General features: G+C 58.5%; 2 protein-coding genes across 2 annotated transcripts; both read left to right on the top strand.

Annotated features, from left to right (window-relative positions):
- The first annotated feature begins 26 nt into the window (after positions 1–26).
- On the top strand, positions 27–8,043 carry ECHS1 (enoyl-CoA hydratase, short chain 1). The gene is made up of 8 exons (XM_022568362.2): positions 27–166; positions 1,340–1,537; positions 2,011–2,138; positions 2,956–3,055; positions 4,282–4,386; positions 4,856–4,975; positions 6,099–6,166; positions 7,137–8,043. Exons 1-8 carry the CDS (start codon positions 79–81, stop codon positions 7,200–7,202), a joined length of 873 nt encoding a protein of 290 aa, XP_022424070.1. The 5' UTR covers positions 27–78; the 3' UTR covers positions 7,203–8,043.
- Positions 8,044–8,693: 650 nt separating this feature from the next.
- Positions 8,694–19,784, top strand: FUOM (fucose mutarotase). The gene is given in 8 exon segments (XM_089897373.1): positions 8,694–8,913; positions 13,494–13,647; positions 13,829–14,309; positions 15,989–16,165; positions 16,209–16,402; positions 16,404–16,431; positions 17,015–17,088; positions 17,363–19,784. Coding segments are annotated over 8 exon segments (1,404 nt in total). The 3' UTR covers positions 17,439–19,784.
- The last annotated feature ends 655 nt before the right edge of the window (positions 19,785–20,439 follow it).

Raw genomic sequence — 20,439 nt, 5'->3', positions numbered from 1 at the left:
GGCGGGCCCTGACTGGCGCGGCTGGGGGGCGGCTCCGCGGGGCGGGCGGCCGGAGCGACCTGTCGTCACGCAAGAGCCATGGCAGCCCTGCGCGCCCTGCAGCCCAGCGTCCGCGCCCTGCTGTGCACTTGGCCCGGCTGCCCCGCGCCGCGCTCCTTCGTCTCGAGTGAGTGCGGGCCGAGGGGGGCGGGCCCGCAGTGGGGGTCCTCCGAGCCCTCATCCCAGGGCCGGACCCCTCCCAGCACCTGCTGCCTGAGCTCGCGGAGCCCTGGGGTCACTAGCGTCTCAACTCTGAGGACTCGGGACGGAGTGCCAAGACCTCTGGCCATTTCAGCGTTCGGTGTGAAAGTCCTCAGACTTTAAGAGAACGTGCGGTTAGCGCCTCTGCAATTGGAAAGGGTCGCACGTGCTGTCCTGCAGTGCCTCCTGCCCAGGCCTCCCCATGTCCACGGCTTCTCCCCGGGTGTGTCTTTCAGGTTCTGCCCCACCCCAGCCAGCCGGGCGCCACTCCTCCTCTCTCCTGAGCGCACTCGCCACCCCCCCCCACCCCGCATTTAGCAGGAACTCTTGGCCATGTCGATGTCGCTGGGAAAGAATCTCTGCGGCCTCTGCCTTCACTTGTGTGTCCACTTGACCTAGCTACCAGGTCGTGTGGGTTTTACCTGAGTTCTCTTTGACCACCCGCTTCTACATCCTGGCCTGTACCCAGCCATCATTCCTGGTCTTGTATGTGACAGGCATGCTTCCTTTACACGTGTGATTTCAGTCACATCCCCACAAGCGCATGGGATAGGTACCGCGATCCCTGATTCCCCATTCAAGGAAGCCACCACCTTGGCTAACCTTCTTCTCCAGGTCATTGCTGGCCCCAGCTCTGAGCGGACCGCCCCCGCCCAGACCCTGACAGTTGCCCTTTGCCTGTGTGCCTCCCACCAGGCTGTCCACCCAGCAGGGCTGGAACTCTGTTCTGTTTGCAGCTTAACTGCCCTCACCTAGTTGGCATTTGTTTAAAGAAGGCGTTTCCTCATTCCTTGTTTCTACAGGATCCCGGGCTGTCTCTAGTGCACATCCTGGGAAGCGCTGACCAAGGCATTCAGGAGAAGGAAGGCTGCTTTTCATTGCTGGGTTCTTTTTTAGCTTAAGGAAGTGTTCCAATATCCGTGAAAGCAGAGAGCACTGTAAAAGCCACCCATGCAGCTACAAGCTGCATGATGCAGCCACCAGGGACTGAGCAGGGGCGCTCAGGGGTCCTGTCAGGGTCACTCTGTCCACTGACGGGTGCATCCCCCCAGTTTGGTGCCTCCATGAGTGGACAGCCCCTTTTCCCCTCTCCCCCCAGGCGCAGCCTCTGAATACATCATCACAGCCAAGAAGGGGAAGAACAGCAACGTGGGGTTGGTCCAGCTGAACCGCCCCAAGGCACTCAATGCGCTCTGCGATGGCCTGATCATGGAACTCAACCAGGCGCTGCAGGCCTTCGAGGAGGACCCGGCTGTGGGGGCCATCGTCCTCACGGGCGGGGAGAAGGCATTTGCAGGTGAGGCGGGCAGTGTGGTGGCAGGCTGCCCAGGTGTGCGGTCGCACCCATGGCATGAGGCAGGCAGCCTTACACCTCCGTGAATGCATCAGAAAGGTTCTGCGACTCGGGGGTTTACTTACATAAAGCGGACCAAACCCCAGGCTGCTTGGAGGGGCCCGTCTGACGTTTAACGTTGAGTGTGCCCCGCCAGCAAAACCAGTCTGTTCAGGGGCAGTCACGTCTCGGGTGCGAGTGAATAGTGAGTGAGCCTGCCTCTTCTGAGTCCCCCTCCGCTCAGTTTCCTGTCCACATCCGTCTGCATCACCTCCATCAGCTCGTATCACAGCGTATTGCACTGTACCCCCCGCCCAGCTGTGTGTCCACGTGGCCATCCCCTGCAACCCTTGGTGCCTGCTGGCGGGGCACACTCAGTAGCTACCTGCTGGTGTGGGGTCTCTGCTCTGGTAACTGGGACCTCATTTCCACCACAGCTGGAGCCGACATCAAGGAAATGCAGAATCTAACGTTCCAGGACTGCTACTCCAGCAAGTTCTTGAGCCACTGGGACCGACTCTCTCGGGTCAAGAAGCCGGTCATAGCTGCTGTCAATGGCTATGCCGTGAGTGCCCGCCCATGCTACCTCCTTGCACTCAGAACACCTGAAGGAATTGTACTTGTGTGTGTGCAGTAGAACTGATTTTTATTTGGGGGAGACCTGAGTCTCGTTCCTAGGCTCACAGGCCTTTTCTGACTAGTGATGCTGAAGAGCCAAGAGCTGTAAAGGGAGGAGGTGTTTCAGCTGTGTTAGTGGGGACTCAGCTGTTGGGCTTCAGATTCCTTTGTTAGTAAAGTCCCCCCAGTCCTGAGGCTCCCTGGGAGTGCTTTTCCCCCACGGCAAGGTTAAGGGCACACGTGTTGGCTCTCTGTGCAGTTTTGATGGCTTTCCAACCTGCACTGCCCTGTAAACTAACCTCTTTCACCACTGTTGAAAGCTCTGCCTCCCCTATTTGGTCCATCGGGGTCTCCTATAGGCACCTGGACAGCTCAGAGGACTGGTTGTGGCCTGTAGAGAAGCCAGGAGGGCATTTGAACTCACGATTCCTTAGTAAAGCTCCCCTGGGGTCAGCGGGTCAGAGGGCAGAGGTTATAGCCATCGGTTCTCCCCTCCTGGCTGCCTTCGAGCCCCCCCGGCAGAGAGTGGAGTGGCCACGAGAGACACTGTAGGACCTGCAAAGCCGCAAGCATTTGCTGTCTGGCCCTTTACAGAAAGTTTGCTGACATCCACTGTATAGGTAATTTGTGGGAACAGTTAACTAACTTTGCATCTCTGTGTTAATCTTTGCTGTACCCTAGACTGTGTTTCACTTTAATAGAAAATTCAAATAAGCAGTGATTTTTGACCGGGTTCCTCCGTGGAACCTCGTGCTGTTTTGCAGCTTGGTGGTGGCTGTGAACTTGCTATGATGTGTGACATCATTTATGCTGGAGAGAAAGCCCAGTTTGGGCAGCCAGAGATCCTAATAGGAACCATCCCAGGTAAAGACTGATGGTAGCTTTGGTATCGGTTCTTCAAGTCATTGTCCACAATCTGCCCGCGTCTTGGGGGCATTTGGGCTGTTCCAGTGTCAGACAAAAGCACGTGGGGCTGTCGTGTGAGCCTGGACGGTGACTGCCTGTCTGCACACTAAGGTCACGTGGGCACAGCAGCGCTGAGAGTGGCTTGGGGGCCTCGGAGCTGTGCCGGCTCCTCTGGAGTTGCTGGGTCCCTTGTCCGACACGAATAGGAAAGGCTGGCCACATGGTGGATTCTAACCGCAGAGAGTCTTGCTTATGAGCCACATCTGCGCTGGATCTTTATTGGTCAGCAGCTCAGAGAAGAGAACATGCTGACCACGGGCCAACACTGAGAGCTCACGTTTTAGTGGCCAGAGCGAGTCCCATAGCTTCACCCAGGTTCAGAGCAGGGAATCAGATCCCCCGTGGGCAGGGCGACAGGAACAGTGGGCTAACAGTGACACCTCTGCCCCTCGGTCCACCTGACGAGGACTTTGGGCTGTGTCCCCACGGGGTCTCTGCCTTGGGTGTAGAGCCTGGAGCCCAGAGCCTCTCCCGAGCCAGCTGGGCTGGGCAGGGAGCAGCCGTGGGGTCAGGAGAGCGTGTCTGAGGTCAGCTGAGGGTGACCACCAGGGTCTTCCCATCCCAGTGCCTGAGGTCTCCACTGCATTGAGGCAGTGTCCGAGTCTGCTGTACTGTGGGTGCCCCCCTCAGGTGGCTCCTTGGCTCGGTCTGGCAGCCCTGGGGTTCACCACGGGTGGATGACCGGGCAGACCACTCTCTTTCCAGCTAGAGGCCGTGGAGTGAGCAGGAGGGGGTGGGGAGCGGGGCCGGGGAGGCGGGAACCCGGAAGAGGGGAGCGTCGTCCCACACCTGGAGCAGAGCAAGCCGTGCTCGAAGGCTGCCCCCCAGCTGCCCTCTGGGTTGGGTTGAGTCAGGGTCTGGGGCCCTGGGCCGCGAGCTCCTTGTGTCTGTCCGTAGTCTGACTTCTGCATGAGAGGTACTGGTGCAGGGGACCCAGGGCACCAGGCAGGGGGTCCCGAGTGTGGAAAGGAGCCTACCCCGGCTTCCCCACCTGCTGGACGCCTGGGTTCTGCCCACCCACCCCACCCAAGGGGCCCATCTTCAGCCCTGGGGCACTTGGGGACAGCACATCTGTGCATCCTGGCTGCAGAGCCATCCGTGCCCAGCAGCCCTCTGCCCTGCAGGTGCAGGGGGCACCCAGAGACTGACCCGTGCCGTCGGAAAGTCACTGGCCATGGAGATGGTCCTCACTGGTGACCGGATCTCGGCCCAGGATGCCAAGCAAGCAGGTACGGGCCACAGCCTCCCGTGGAGCTGCCCCCTCAGGAAGCTGAGCGGAGGGGGGAGGGCTGCGTCCAAGGCCTCCCACCGGTGATCAGCACAGAGCTTTCCCGTGTCCTGGGAGCCCAGGAGACTCACTGCCTTTGTTTTTTTATTTGAAATACCACATGCTTAAAGGAGTGACTGAGACATGCATGCAGGTTAAAGAGCAATAATTAAACCGCCCCGCTTCCCAGAGCCAAGGTCAGCAACAGGGTCTCCGAGACCCTCCACAGGCATGCCCTCTCCTGGACCCTCAGTGACCTGTGACTGTAAGAGCCCAGTGACCGCAGCAGCCAAGGGTGGTGGCCCTACCAGGGGACACCGTGGACCCTTTCCTGTGTCCCCGCTGCCTTGTCGGCACCCAGAGGCCTGTGCTGTGGCTTAGAGAACGAGAACCAGCTGCTGCCACGTGTTGTTTACCTTTTTGTGTTTTAGGTCTTGTAAGCAAAATTTTTCCTGTTGAGACACTGGTGGAAGAAGCCATAAAGTGTGCAGAGAAAATTGCCAGCAACTCTAAGATTGTAACAGCGATGGCCAAAGAATCAGTGAACGCAGGTAGGGAGGAGAGCGGAGAAGGCCACACAGCAGCTGCGAGGCTTGACAATTTGGGGTCAGAATTATGCATCTTAACCGGTCCCGACAAAAATTGTTAGGATTCTTGGTATTTCGATTTTGGCTCTTCGTAGAGTTCTGGTTTCTAGTTGCTCGCTCACAAATTCTGTTGAAATGGCCTGAGCTCCCCTTGGAAGCAGGACCAGAGAACAGGGCCAGACTGGGGGACAGGCGGCAGGGGGCTGGCGCTGGCGTGCGGGGGAAGCCCGGGAAGGGTCACCTGGGGAACCTGGGAGGAAGAGGCTCCTCTCGGCCAGCAGCTCCGCCCATCTGTCGGGGATGAGCTGTGGGCAGAGAGCATGCTCCCGGCTGTCACTGTGGACTGGGCGTCCTCTCTCTGCCGGCAGGGCAGCTCTGACCGCCCCTCCTCAGAATCACTAGAGTGTTAACATGACGATCTGTTCTCAGCGTTGGAGTGAGGCTGTCCCTTTGCTCCGTGTCGCCTTTCAAGAGGACGGTGAGCTGGGACAGCTGTGTGTGCCCGCGGCGAGCCGCTCTGCCCCCCGTCTCTGCTCACCGGGCCCCCGGCCTCGGCCAAAGCGTTCACACAGGCACTAGCGTGTGGAGCGTGCAGCAGGGGAGGGGACATGCCGCAAGGCCCAAGGCACCTGTCACCTTGGCTGGGCACTGGCCGCAGGGACCCAGCTACAGGTGCCGCCAAGGAAACGCTTCCACGAGCCTCGCACCTGCATCACCTCCACTGCAAAGATGGCCCGGGACTCACTCTGTTCTGCACAGAGTTCTGTTTTCTGGGTGTTGTCCTTAATTATTTGTCGTGGTTTTTGAGTTCAGTGTCGTGGGCTTCCTCAGCCCTCTTGTGACTGGACAGAGTTTGCCGTCCCACCTTCCATCCAGGTCCCCGTGCAGGACACTGGGAGGCCGGGAGCAGTATTCACTGGGCATCTCGGCTGGGGTGGTGCATTTGAGCAGCGAGGCTGTACTTTAAACGTCATCTGTGAAGTCAAAGTCCACATCAGTCCCCGAGGGTGTGTCCTGCCTCCACAAAAAAGTTCTGCGTTCCCACATCTGGCATCTCAGCTCCTAACTTCAGGGTTTTCTCTTTCAGCTTTTGAAATGACATTAACAGAGGGCATTAAGTTGGAGAAGAAACTCTTCTATTCAACTTTTGCTACCGTAAGTAAGCCTCATTCACGTGGAGAATCACACATGGTCCAGCCATAGACGTTCCTGGCATTTCCTTATAGGTTTTATCACTAAATACCATTTCTCTTTGGTCAGAACTCTTAGCTTCCCCTGTAACTGGATCACATGTGTTCTATCACTGAGCATTGATTTTTTTTCAAATAAGTACAGTGTGTGGAAGTTCAAAAGTACAGAAACTTACACAGGGTTATTTCCTATTACAAAAGATCTTACAGATTGCACCCTTAAACAGCAACTCCTGTATTTAAAATGCAATCCATTTACTCATAATTTTCCTAGATTGTTCCAGTTACCTGGAATGGGGCTCGAATGTATTATGCTATCGTAATCTGAAGCCTTGGAGCATTATTTTCTAGGATATCTGCCAGTAACTCAAAGGAAATCATTCTCTTAATAGTCATTAAAACTGATCTTTTATTATCAGAAAGTAATATCTAGGTGTTTTATAAAAGATTAAAAATGGCTTTAGCTCTTGAGGAAGTGCAGGTGTGTGTGTGCACATGTGTGTGATTGCATGCGTGTGTGCATATGTGCACACAGAGGAAGGTATGCAGAGGTAGAGCTTGGATTCTCGTGTCCTGCTTCCTGACCCTCAGGACACCACCTGACCTAGAGCATGGCTAAATCCAGGTCATGATTTGGTGAATGACCCAAGTACATGCATCTGAGGTTCTCTGTAGATGGGAGTTTATTCGACTCATAGGTTAGTGGTTCCTGAGTGACCATCACAAAGGCGGGGCGGGGGCATTTAATGGAAAAATACCCATTCCCAAGCCGCCCCTGGGAATTGGGATCATTCACAGTTTTTGAGGTGATCCCGCTGCAGAACCCAGTGAGTGGACGGCCAAGGGCAGGGAGCAGCCCTGACACAGGCAGAGCCTCGCGCCTGGACCCCACGCAGAGTGACCATCCACCTCTGCCTTTCCCCTTCTCTCACCAGGAAGACCGGAAAGAAGGGATGTCCGCGTTTGTGGAGAAGAGAAAGGCCAGCTTCAAAGACCAGTAGGAGCTGGCTGCCTGTGCCTCAGCGCCTCGAGTTAAAGAGGAAACACGGCCTGTCAGCTCAGAAGCAAATACATCCTTCTCTGTCAAACGCAGTGTCAGGGACACACAGCTTCTCTCCAGCTGTGAGGGGCCCTGGGGGGCTGTGTGGGCTCTCGCCCCCCCGAGCAGCAGGGGGCCTTCACCCGGCTCTCGTGAGGACCCCCAGCTTGGTCGCGGTGTCGTTTGCAGCCGGTGGACGTGGCCGCTCAGAGGGATGGCCTCGCTGCTGAGCCTTTAAAGAGACGTGCTCTTGACTAAATGACAAAATTCAGGTCACATTATGCCTTTCTTTTAGTTATCGCTAGATTTGAATGTTCTGTCACTTTTTAAAACTTGTTTGTCATTCTCAGTAACAACATTCAAACAGAACAAGGCTCTTAAAGTAAGGCACCACATCCCACTCCGAGGGTAACCACTGTTCACACGTTCGTGCCTTTCAAGGTGTCTTTCTGTGCCCACATGCGTGAACACATGCTCCGGTGTGAAATTCCGTTTTCTTTGAACAGAAATGGTTCTCCACGTACACGTTTCTGCAAGGTGCACTGATCACCTTCTGCTTCTAGCACACAAATGCACCCTATCCTTCTGTTTGACTAGCATTTGTTTTCATTTTTCCCATTTTTAAATGGACATTTTCGCAGCATTCAGTGTATTCACAGTGTTCTTCATCTCCAGACTGTTTCATCACCCCAGACAGAAACCTCACCCCTTCAACACTAACTCCCTACTCCAGCCCCCCGGCCCTGGGGACCTCTGTTCCACTTTCTTTCTGTCACTGGATTTAATATAATATTTCCAAGGTCCGTCAGGTTGTAGCACTAACAGTTTCATTTCGTTTCATGGCTGAATACTATTCCTACTAGCATTCCTCTCAGTGGCCCTGAAATATTTCATGATGTGTGTATGTTGTGATCTGCTTATTTACATGGTGTTGGATGTTTAGACCGTGTGCAGGTTCTTGTTTCAGAGCCGCCATGGCGACGGTGCAGCGAACATTCCCTGCACGAATCCTTGCATTTCAGCTCGAGTGCGTCTGGAAGGGAAGGGCGGCACTGTGGGGCTGGACTGCTGGGGGCCGAGGCTCCCAGATTGGTGTGAGGACTGCTTGTGTCGGAATCCCTGGGGCGTTGGTTTAAAATGCATGCTCCCAGACCTGGCGCAGGATTCGTGCCCTTTGCTGTGGGAGGACGTAGAGTTTACACACCAAGGTTCCTCTGGTGGCCTTATCCCCGGGAGGGCCAGCTGCGTCCCCCGGGGCACCGTGCAGTCAGGCATCTTGCAGGACCCTGGGTGAATGAGTGACCGAGGTACCGGGAAACACCTCTGCCCCGACCAGACGTCTGCTGTTTAATCCTCAAGTCACAGCCCAGCTCGGAACTCTAAACCCTCCATTTTACACCAGATTCTTGAGCAGGTGTCCAGGGGGAGAGTCGTATGAGTCCTGGAGCACGGGATGAAGGCCCTTGTCCTCCTGCTGCCTGGGAGGGCTGCACGGGTGAAGACGGCAGTCACTGGTCTGGGTCAGGGCCCCCCAGCCTCAGAATGTCCTCAGACCCTCCAAGGTGAGGCCAGGACAGCTGCACCTCTGGGAGCGAACGCCGGCACCGTGAGGATCCCCCTGGATCTTGGTGCGGTGCCCACTGCAACGCAGCTGCAGGTGAACAGACGGCCAGGTGAGGGGTGAGCTCTGCTGGCTTCGTTGTGCCCCCACCCCCACCCCATCCGTCTTGCTCTGCAGAGAGAGCCTCAGCTGTCGGCATGATGGGTGCTGCTCAGAACCCAGGGCAGAGCTCTGCCTAAGCAAGTGCTGCACGGTGAGACATGCGCCTGCCTGTCCTGGGAATCGGGCCTCAGAGCCCTCCTCCGGGAGCCGCCACCCAGCGAAGACCTGAGCACCTGGTACAGGCGTTTCCTCCACCTTGTCCTGCTGCCAGTCGTGGGCAGGTAGCCTGTTGACCAGCCTGCCCAGCGGAGGTTTCTGAATGTGGGATTGCAGTCATGGCCTTGGGCAGGGCTGGGCCCAGAGTGTGTACCCTCCCCCTACCCAGGACCCATGCTGAACACCCAAGAGAGACCCACCTGCATCTGAGGAAGAGCTGAGATGGCCAGTGGAGCTCTGGCCGCCCAGCACCTTCGATGACTCACCCTTGTGCTCTGGTCATATTTGCGCAGCTGGGGGGCCCAAAAAGAATTGCTCTGCTGACCGTCTGCCTGGGGAGGTTAGCTCTCCGCCCAGGCCCTGTCATTCTGCAGTGTGTGCCGTGGTCGGGAGTTTGAGAAGGGCGCAGTGGTTCTATTACGGCACAAGACCCTCCCCAGACAGCAGACAGAGTTCTGATGGAGTCGCCCTTGAACGGTGGGCAAGGGAGTAGGTACAAGGGGACCACGAGATCAGGCTCTCCCCTGGGGTCAGGAAGGCCGGGCCCAGCTGGGCAGTCTGCATGGCAGTAGAGGTGCGAACCCCATTTATTAAAGCTGTGTAACCGGGGTTTGCACTAGTGACGTACCATCTAGAATGAACAGGCAGAGGTATGTGCAGGAGGAAACCTTAGAGTTGAGAAAGTCCATGCATTAGTTTAATCTTTCACACGCGTTGGGCGGTGACCTTCATAACCGATTCCGAACAACAGAGCTCCAAGTGCTGGGGGGCCAGTTGTGAGGGGCCCATCCAAGACTCGCGGGTACCCTTGTCTCAGCAGCTCAGCCGGAAGCCGAGAAAGGGCTCAACGTGGAACCCGTACATGAGAGTGTGTGTGTCTCAAAGGTCTGCACCCACAGGGTCGTTTGGGATCCAGCACGTGGCAGGGACGGGGCCCCAGCCCCAGGCCCAGGGAACAGGATCTTCTCTTCAGGCTGCGTGGTGGCCCCGGGCTTGGGGAGACTGGGGACCGTCCAGTGGTGTGACTGCGTGCTTTGCTGTGGGTGGCGGGGTTGAAGGCAAACCCCAGCGGGACTTCAAGGACCACAAGCCCCAGAGAGCCCTCCACTCCCTCTTGAGTTAATTGACCTCCGGCGCCATATTGTTTGGGGGTTTTGATTTGTTTCTGAAGCTGAGACCTTGCATTCTCATCTATCCGTATAAAATTGGCTTTTCCCTCTTATATTCCTACTAAAAAGATAAGCTTCAGGGAATGTTAACTTCAAGTCTCTCCACTCAGGTTTTGGAGTAGAAACTGCTCACACTGGGTGGAATTGGCCGCTGTGGGCGGCCTGAGTGTGGGCCCTAATGACCACCTCCCTGGGCAGCTTCCTTGACCAGTGAGGCTCCGCAGGGCCGGGCAGTGGACATGGGTTGTCTGTTGACTTCAGGTTCTCTGCCATCTTTCACGTATAGAACTTCCGCAGGAGCTGCCAGGCCTCCGGGCGTGTCACCGCAGGGCTGAGGGTCCATTTGGGAATGAGGTGGAAGGGGGCGGGCTCCGAGGGGAGAGAGCCTGGCCTGTCCCGGCTCTGGGTTGGGCTGTTTCCTGTGGCACAGGCAGCAGTAAGTACTCAGGTGGCCGGCAGGCAAACCGGGCACCCCTGTAAGGAGGGCCAGAGCCTGGAGGGCTGAGAGCCAGCTGGCCTGAGCGAGAGCCCGTTTGCAGGCTGGGCAGTGAAGTTAGGTTTGGGGTTCTTAAGCGGGGGTATGATCCGGCCGGTGCAGGCACGGGCATCTGCACTGGGGTCTGCACTCAAGCCTGCATGTGTGGAGCGGGGTAGAGAGAGAGCAGACACAGGGTTGAAGGCCAAGGGCAGCGTCAGCAGGGCTTTCGGTGACATCTCAGCAGGGCACAGGAGCCACCTGCATTAGTCAGCTGCTGCCACGTAATAAGTTATCCCTCAGCTCGGTGGCCTGCAGGATCAATCAGTTCTCCCTTCTCAGTTTGTATGGTCAGGAGTCCAGACAGGCCACCGTGGGTCAGCTTGTCTCTGCTCCACAAAGTCTGGGGCCTCAGCTGGAGCCCCGCCTGAGCAATCGCTCCCTGGCCTGGTGGTTGATGCAGCATCACTGGGCTGAGCTGGGGCTATGGGCCGAATGCCCACAGGAGGGCTCACCACGTTCATTCCCTCGGCTTCCTGCCAGTACCGTGTCTGCATTCCCAGTGGCAGAAGTTCACAAAAAACAGAAGTAAAACTAACAAATTACTTAGGTAGAGATTAGTAAAAGTGTATTGTGCACACACCAGAAAGACAGTTTGCAAACCAGGAGTACTCAAACCAAAACATGGGATGAGGCTCAGAGGAGGATGTTACAAAGCAGCGTATGTAGTGTGAGGGCAGTGATTCTTTATAGTGATTGGTTACAAGATTCGAATTTTCTTAAATGAAAGAGAGTTGGCTAGTGGTTACCTCATGCCAGTTGGGGGAACTGTTTAAGTTTTGCTTATGATTTTCAGAGGCATAAACAAGAACTGTCCCAGGTCAAGTTGACCTTTCTTGTCCTGCAAAATAAACTAAATTAAATTGTGCTTGTCTAACTGGTTTTGTCTCCTCGGGAGAAAATCGGTTGCATTTGATTATAACACCAGGGCAAGTGTTCTGAAGAGAGAATCAGGAGGAAGCCGTACTGCCATTTTTTTTTTTTTTTGGCTGTGTTGGGTCTTCGTTGCTGTACGTGGGCTTTCTCTAGTTGCAGTAAGCGGGGGCTACTCTTCATTGCGGTGCCTGGGCTTCTCGTTGCAGCAGCTTCTCTTGTTGCGGAGCACGGGCTCTAGGCGTGCGGGCTTCAGTAGTTGTGGTGCACGGGCTTAGTTGCTCCACGGCATGTGGGATCTTCCTGGACAAGGGCTCGAACCCATGTCCCCTGCATTGGCAGGCGGATTCTTAACCACTGTGCCACCAGGGAAGTCCCACCATACTGCCTTTTATGACCTGCCCCCAGAAGCCAGGCAGCAGCATGTGCAGCATTCTATTGGAGGCAGTTACACAAAGGTCCACCTGGTTCAAGGAAGGGGACAAACCCGCCTCAGGGGAGGCGCGTCACTCACTGTGGCGTGTCAGATACAACATGGCGGCGGTGCTGCCATTTTGGGAAAACACAATCATACCTGTCGACTGAAATAAATGCACAACATAAAAATTGAGAATTATGCTTTATTCGGTGGACTTGCTGAGGACTTAAGCCCAGGATACAGCCTCTCAGCTCTCAGGGACTGTTCCGAAGAGGTGAGGGAGTGTAAGCAGATAGGGCAGGGGGTCCCCGGAGAAAGAGAACCAGGAATGGCTTTCTGAACATATGAGAACCCGTTTTGGCCTGTGCCATTTTGTGGTCTAAGCCTGGCCCTGGTGCTTGCCCTTGAACAGGTCTCAGTAATCAGTGATGTTAAACGAACAGAGGAACACAGGGACAGAGAAAAGGCAGTGATAAAGCAGAGTCCTAGGTCCTCCTCAAGGAATAAACATAATAATATACCTTGAGTTGTGCAGGAACTAAGGTCTCTACCCAGGTGGAGGGTGGAATGGTGATGCTGACCGTCCTGACTTAAATCAACAAAGACGTGACTCTGTCGACCTGACCTTTGCCCCAACTTTATGCTAAGTTCTCTGCTCCAGCCCCTTCCTGGATGCGCATGTGCCCTTAGCTTAAAACGTCCCCAGTTTTGCTGGGGGGGACCCTGCTTTGGGAAGGCCCCCGTGCCCTCCTTATTTGCTGTGATAAATTCTTCCTTCTCCCCACCTTTGCTGGCTTGGCTGTCTTTCGGCTCGACACCCACCGAGAGGTGAACCCAGTTTTCGGGTAACAGGAGGAGCCAGTATGTACAGGAGTTTTTGCAAACAAAACAAAACAAAAAACCAGGTAGTCCGAACAGCAAAATATTACTGCTAATTAAAGAAAACCAGACATCTCAAGTTAATGAATTTAGTGCTTTCCTATGTATGGGAAGATGCAAGATGTATGGGCTCCTTGAAATCATTCCTTTTATATGCACCTCAGCTGGCCAGCTGAAGGTGACCTCTCCCCCCCAAAATTAAGACACCTAGTGTTGGGGGGTGTGGGGGCGGGGATGGGGAGGGTCCTGTGGAGTCCAGGTCGCTGGGGCCCCTACGGGGAGTCAGAGCGCTGCTTCCCTGGGCAGGGGTGCGGCACCCTAGACAGGTACCTGAGGGGTCTCAGCAGGCTGACGCCTGGAAGACAGCGCAGGGGTGCTCTCAGCACACCCGCTTGGCCCAGAGGTCGCACCCACCTGTCCTCAGGGTCCTTCCAGTGTGAACAGTGTTGGGTGAAGGAGTAAATCCTCCCTGTGCCGCCACCCAGCCCTCCCCACCCCAGGGCACCACGGACCCTGCGGGCTAGAGGGGGTGGGGGACGAGTCCCCAAGGCCTGGGGGCGGAACGGGGGCTGGAGAGGAGGCCTTCACGCACGGAGGGCGCTGGGGAGCTCCAACACAAACACACGTGGGTGCCCGGGTCCTGGACCTGGCCGGGTAAGCGAGACCTCGAAAGACGGCGCCTGCGGGGCTGGGCTGGGGTCGACCCCGCCCCGAGGCGGCCCACGCAACCCCAAGTCCTCCTCACTCCGGGGGACCCTCCCTTCAGGCCACGCCCATCTCCCGCCGGGCCCCGCCCCTACATGCACCCGCCCCCTCTGGCCCCTCTCCCCTCCAGGATCCGCCCCACACGCGGCCCCGCCCTCCCCGGCCCCGTCCCTCGTGGCCGCCCCGCCCTCTCAGGCCCAGCCCGCAGGGTGGTGCTGAAGGGTGTCCCCGCGCTGCCGTCCCCCGAGACGCTCTACGCCCTGGCGCGGATGGGGCACGGAGATGAGATCGGTGAGCGCGGCGGGCGCAGAGCTTCTGGGGGATCCACCCGCCGGGGACAGAAGTCGGGCGGGGCCCCTGGTCCTGGGTGGGGGCACTGCTCTGGCCGCCCTCGCGCCCTCAAGGAAACTGAGGCCTGCCTGGGTGGTCACGAGGACGATGGCCCTTGGTCCGAGAGGGGCTGTGTCCGGCAGATCCGGTTCCTCCCTCAGCCCGGGTGTGCGGGGTCCCGGGCGGCCAAGCCCACGCCCCGCCTCAGGCCCTGTGTGCAGCTTCTACTCCAGCCCCTCCCCACACGGCCCCCAAGGGGCCACCACCGCCTCGCCTGGGCTGTCCGCTGACGTTTGCAGCGGTTTCTCTTTTCCTGAGGCCGTGGGCCTGGAACGGGCTGCGTGGCCGGACGCTGGGCGGGACTCCGGGCAGCGTTCGGGCGACGCCTGCAGTTCCTCCGACGCCTGGTGGTCCCTCTCCCCGCCTCTCTCGGACGGGAAGGGAGGGGCAGTGGGCGTGTCCTAACGCGTCTGACCGGCGACCCTGGGTCTGCGGCCAAGCCCGCGGGGGAGGGTGCGCTGCGCGGACCCACCGCGAGTGTCTAACCGTGCTGGCTGTTCAGTTCGTGAGGACGTGAACTTCCCGACCGCCTGCATCTGCAGGTGTGGCCCAGAGGAGATCCCTGCCGACGGTGAGCCCCACCTTCTGCAGGCCGGGGTGGGGAGGGTGGGCTGTCATCCGGCCTCTGGGCTGCCCAGGTGCTGCAGCTCTGCTCCTACCCCCACCAATTCCTCAGTAACCCACCAGTGACCCAGGAAACCTCAGTGCCAGGACCCTCAAGATTCTCCCTGCAGCCCCCAGCCCCCAGAAGTGAGCCTGGGCCTCCTGCCCCATCTCACACACCACTTGGTGTCTTCTTACAAATGGGGAAACTAAGGCCTGGCACCGTCCTGGCTGGCTGAGCAGCGGTTCCTGGCCCAGGTCAGGTATTCAGCCTTTACTCTGCTCTAGAATCCCACCACTCGTGACCGGGCCCCAAACGTTCCAGGTGTCCGCACACTCCGTCTCTTAAAACCCTCTCATCCCCCCAGGGCCCAGTGGGAGATGAGGCTGGGAGGGCCCTGGAGCCAGGTCCAGGAGGTAACAGTAAGAGAGGGGTTAGCAGTCCTGAGGGTAACGGGGGGCATGGGCTGGGCTTGGGCTGTGCCTGGATGCCTCCACCCCCAGCAATGGAACACGACTCTCCCTGCAGAGTTCAGGCCACTAAAGGCACAGAGATGTGAAATGTGGGGTAAACACAGCCCCCTGGACAGGGCGCTCCCGACCTGGTGGCCCCAGCTTCCCCTCCTGCTCAGGGAGCTGAGCCCGCTGTGCCTCGGTTTACACCTTGGGCCAGGTAACCCGAGGTGCTCTCTTCCCTTTCCGCGGGGTGGGCCACGGAAAGGCCCAAATGGTGGAAGAGAAGGAAGGCATAAGTGAATCACGGTGCAGCCCCCAGAAGTGACACACACACCCCGGCAAACGAGCAGTTAGCATTCAGCGTCCAATGTGCAGAAAAGTCTAACCTTGCTGAAACGAGGGAAAACAGCAGAAGGAAATGCACTCCGACAGTAGCAGGGTTTCCTTTACGTAGTAAGATTACAGCTGGTTCTTTTTCTTCGTGGGCTTCTGTATTTCCTGGTTTTGTACAATGAGCGCGCATTAGCTTAACAATCAGAAACCAACCTTCTGGAGAGCAGGGGCCCTTGGAGCCAAGTGGGGCAGGTCTGGGGGCAGCCTGGGGCCAGAGGGACCTTCTTCCAGACCCCACTGTCCTCGTCACAAGGAGGTCATCTCCAGGGCCTTCTGGGTTCAAGGAGGTGGCCCAGGTGCCCCTCCTGGTGGACGAGTGTTTGGGGGTCACCAACAACAACCCGTGTGGTAGAGTGAAGGGGGATGGGCAGGGCCACGACAGTGACAGGTGCCGTGGCCAGGGTGGGGAGACACAATGTGACCTCGATAAGTGTCACCCCACGGGCAGCAGGTGGCCGGGCGGGAGACGGCGGCGTCTGAGGTCGGCACTCGGCCCTCAGGCCTGGGCATCCCTCAGGCCTGGGCATCACTCAGGCCTGGGCATCCCTCAGGCCTGGGGGCCGTGCTGCAGCTGCTACCACCGGACTGCTACGTGGAGAGCCCGGAAAGGCTGCTCTGGGCCTCAGTACCCTTTGCCAGAACTCAGGGGGGCCACTTGCCTTGGGTAGGGGGTAGGACCCGTGTCCCCAAAGACCCCTGAGCCTGATCAGAGGAGCCCTGAACTGTCACCCAACAAAGGGTCCTGGGGGCACCCAGGGCAGGAGCAGTGGGCCACAGAGCTGACCGCCCTCTGTCTCCAGGCTGTGGTCGTGGAGCTGGTGCCCAGTGACAGGGAGAGGGGCCTGCAGACCCCAGTGTGGACAATCCATCCTCTCCAGGGCCGGCTGTGCAGTGAGCCTGAGATCCCCACCAGGAAAGGGGTCAGGGATCCTCTGTGCCTCCTTGGAGTCCCGAGAGAAGTGAAAGACAGGCCCCCCCCCGAACCCTGCACCATGGTTGTGCGAGCTTCTACCCGGGGGTATGGCCACCCCTTGCCCCTGCCTCCCCGCTCCCTTCCAGGACCCTGACCTATCTCTGCCCGGGGGTCCTCACCCATCCCAGCCTGTCCGAGCGGAGCCAGGGGAAAGCGGGGAACCCCGTCTGTGGTCAGAGGCCTGGCCCAATGCTGCCTGTCAGCCTCCCACCCTTCAAGGGGCCGGGCCTGTCCTCCCGGGACCACCCACCAGCAGATCTTGGGCAGGACCTTCCTGAAGAGAGGACCCGGGGCTCCCGTCCTGGACAGCAGCCCCACCCCAACCCCCAGGGCAGCTCAGACGATTCAAGGGCCCCAGGCAGGCGGCCACCACAGCCCCCTGTGCACCTGTCCGCCCAACCCTCGCAGGTCAGGAGCCCAGCGTCCTGGGGACCCCAGCCTGGAGAATCTGCTGATGCCCCACTGGGCCTGGGGCCCTCAACCGCCCCCCTTGCCTTCCAGAGCCCCCTGGCCACGATAGAGAGATTTGAGTTTTATGAGTGGACCAGAAAGGCTTTTGCTGTTGTGACAACTGGGTGAGCTCTGGCTGGACCTGCTGGGTCCACTGGGTCCTCCTGGGTCTGGCTGGGTCCGGCTGCATCTGGGCCGAGCCTGGGCCCCTACCCCTTCCCACTGCAGAGCCCTCCCCACCCTCTACTCAGCCCCTGCCCCGTCGGAGACTAGATGCCCCACGGGGAATGGCAGAGCTGAGGGATTTGCTGAAAGTGCACAGGGTGGGTGGCAGAGCAGGGCTCTGGGCACCCCAGTCCTGTCCATCCCAGCTCGGCACTCAGCCTGCTCCTTATGCAGGGAGGCGGCCCTCTACGGAAACCTCATTCTCAAGAAGGGGTTGCCAGCCCCCGATGCCCTGTTCCAGGCCTGTTGAAGACCACCCGCCCAGAGAGGGATCTGGAACCCTGAACCCGACGCCGCCACCAGCAGGCATGCCCAGCGGCAGATGAACTGGCCTGGCCCTGCCCGGCAGCGCTCAAAGCTCACCCAGCCAGGGGCTCCAGGGGCCCAGCGGGTCCTGGGGGGGGCCTCTGCTGACCAGGGCTGGCATTATCCCAGTTCAGGAAAACGATGGAAAAGTGCAGTTACTTGCCAACGTACAGCCCAGAGGTTTAAACAGGAGCTCCACCTTCACGCACAAAGGCCTGTTTTATGCTGAGTGCAAGAGCGGCTGTGGGCTCCCCGGAGGGCAGACCCCACCCACTCTCGGGGAACCCTCAGGTGGGAAGTAAGGCCTCCCTCCTCCCGATAGGTTTGGGTCACCTGACTTGGCAAGTCCCTGGGTTTGGGATGAGAGCTCACACAGGTCGAGACCCTCGCGTGGGGAGATCGCACAGAGGGCCTGGGCAGGGGCCTGGGTGACGCAGCACATGGCAAGGGGGCCTGGGGGTGGGTGCATTAGCTACCCAGGCAGCCCTGAGTGGGCTGCAGTCACTAAGGTGGCCCTTGAAGAGGGGGCCGGGGCTGCTCCTTCAGCCCCAGAGGCTGGTCTGGAGCCTCCGGGAGCTGACCACACCGTCAGCTGGGGTGGGGGGCGCTGGGCCCGGTGCCTGTGTTCCCTCGCTCTGGTGGTTGAGCTCCTACTGAATACGCATGAGCCCGAGTGGGTCTGGGGATGGCCGGGGCGGCGGGTAGAGGACAGGAGGACGCGAGGCACCCAGGCAAAGGGGGCCTGTGAGGTTGTGACGGCTTCCCGGCACGTTCTCAAACTGGGTCTCCCGGGGTGGGCGGGGTTCCCACTGGCCATTGCACAGGGTCCCTCCCTGAGGGCCTTCTCCCTGCTCCTCCAGACCTTCTCACAGCACGTGGGCGTGGGAGCTGGGATGACCAGGGATCCCCAGGGCTCGGGGGAGGCTCCCACGGTCAGGACCAGGAGCTGGTGGGCCTGGAAGGCAGATAGGTCCACTGGGCGGAGGTCTGGGGCTCAGCCTGGGGAAGGGACCACGTTCTAGGCCCGCCACTGCCGGGGCTGATCTCAGACCCCTGACCCCACGGCCAGCCGCTTCCAGCCACACACGGGCCTCTCTTGAAACAGCTTTATTGAGGTTGAATTGACATGCAGTAAGTAAGCTGTTCACGTTTAAAGCATTCAGTTAAATTCGTTTGGGTGTTGGACCAGCACCTCCATCCCCCCCCCTTCTGCCCTGCCCCCGCTGGTCCGCCCCCCTCCCTGCTGGTCAATGTGCACTTTGCAGAACTCCGTGTAACTGGAAGGCCGTGCATGCCCTCTGCGTGCTCGCGGTGGGGTGGGGTGTGTGTGTTTGCATGCGCTGTGTGCATCAATGATTCCACTTTGCTGCAGAGCGGGATTCTGCTGTGCACACGCTGCTGTGTTCCATCCAGGCAGCTCTTGGGGGGCGCCGGGTTGCTTTCAGCTCTTGGCTATCACAGATAAGCTTGCTGTGAATGTACCCGCACAAGTCTGCGTGGACACGAGCCTTCATTTCTGGAGCAAACACCTCTGGTCAAGTCTCGGCCGTAGGGCGTGTGTATGTGTGACTTTGTAAGAAACTCCCAAACCGTTTCCGAAGCAGCTGAGCTGGTTTACATCCCCAGCCCTGGGAATGTGCATTCCAGCCCCTGGCCCTCATCCTGGCTGCCCGTCTTTCCCGTGAGCCGCTCTAAGGGGACTGTAGCGGTGAGTTCTTTGACCGTTAATGGCATTGAACATCTCATGGGTGTGTGTGCCTTCTGTTTTCTTTGGTGACATGAGTGGTCAATCTCTTGCCCATTTTGGCACTAGGGCGTTTAATGATTCCGGTCACCAATTCCACTATGTGTCGGGGGGGGGAAGGGCAGGGGGCTCCCCCCACCGCCAGGCAGCCCCTCAGCACCAGCCGGTGTCCTGCAGTCCGCTTGGTTCTGACACCCCCTGCCCGGAGACGCGTCAGATCCCGCAGGTTCAGGGCTCAGTCCCACAGGACTGCCCCCCACGATGCCCCCACTCCAGATGCCAGTCCCAAGTCCAGGGGGGCACCTGGGCTTCTGACCGACTGGCTGTAGATAGAGGGTTCCCTTGACCCCTCCTCAGTCTCAGTTAGTTTTCTAGAGCGGCTCACAGAACTCAGGGAAACATTCACTCCCTAGATCACTGCTTATCCTACAAGGATAGGACTCAGGACCAGCCAGGTGGACGAGGTACGGGGAGGGGCTTCCGTGCCCTCTCCAGCACCCCTCTCCCCGCACCTACACGTGCTCACCACCCCGAAGCTCTCCAGACACAACCTTCTGGGTTTCTGTGGAGCCTTCACTACGCAGGCTGTTGGATTCAGTCACTGGCCACTGGCGATTGATCTGACCCCCAGCCCCTCGCCCCTCCCCGAGGTCTGGGTGTGGGGCTGGAGGTTCCAAACCTCTATTCCTGGTCACTTCCCTGCAACCGGCCCCATCCTTAGGGACCTTCCCAGAGTCACCTCGGTCACACAGCAAAGGACAACTTTATCACGCCCATCACTCAGGAAATTCCAAGGGTTTTAGGAGCTCGGTGCCAGCATCAGGGATGAAGACCACACACATTTCTGATTATAAGTCACAGTATGACAGTACTTTCCACTAGTCCAGGCTCTTGCTGGGGAGCCCCAGTGCCCACCAGAAGGGTCTTGGGTTCAGCCCAATGCTCAGACTCAGGGAAGAGCACAGACCACCCTTGCCAGCCGTCCACTGAGGAAGAACGTTCCACAGGTGTGGTGGGTCACAGCTGCCCTGTGGCTCAGGTGTGTGGGGATGAGGGTCGCTGGGCACCGCCTGGCCAAGAGCCTGTGCCCCCAGATGCAGGTGCAGCGTCCAGGGTCCCCAGCAGGACCACTTCCCTGGCTTAGGGAAGCCAGGGCTGCGGCTCCCGGGAAGGACCTCAGGTGTCTTATTCCCTGCCTGGA

The sequence above is a fragment of the Delphinapterus leucas genome, chromosome 16 (assembly GCF_059928025.1).
Source record: "Delphinapterus leucas isolate spDelLeu-1000000601 "Yukka" chromosome 16, BTC_Dleu_Yukka2, whole genome shotgun sequence".
Taxonomy (NCBI): Eukaryota; Metazoa; Chordata; class Mammalia; order Artiodactyla; family Monodontidae; genus Delphinapterus; species Delphinapterus leucas.
Note: the sequence above shows the minus strand (reverse complement) of the source record. Positions and strands in the feature narration are given on the sequence as shown.

Coding starts and splice junctions, on each gene's coding strand:
- ECHS1 (XM_022568362.2), top strand. CDS start 79: ATGGCAGCCCTGCGCGCCCTGCAGCCCAGCGTCCGCGCCCTGCTGTGC. Junction 167..1,339: donor GCCGCGCTCCTTCGTCTCGA/GTGAGTGCGGGC, acceptor CTCTCCCCCCAG/GCGCAGCCTCTGAATACATC. Junction 2,139..2,955: donor CTGCTGTCAATGGCTATGCC/GTGAGTGCCCGC, acceptor GCTGTTTTGCAG/CTTGGTGGTGGCTGTGAACT.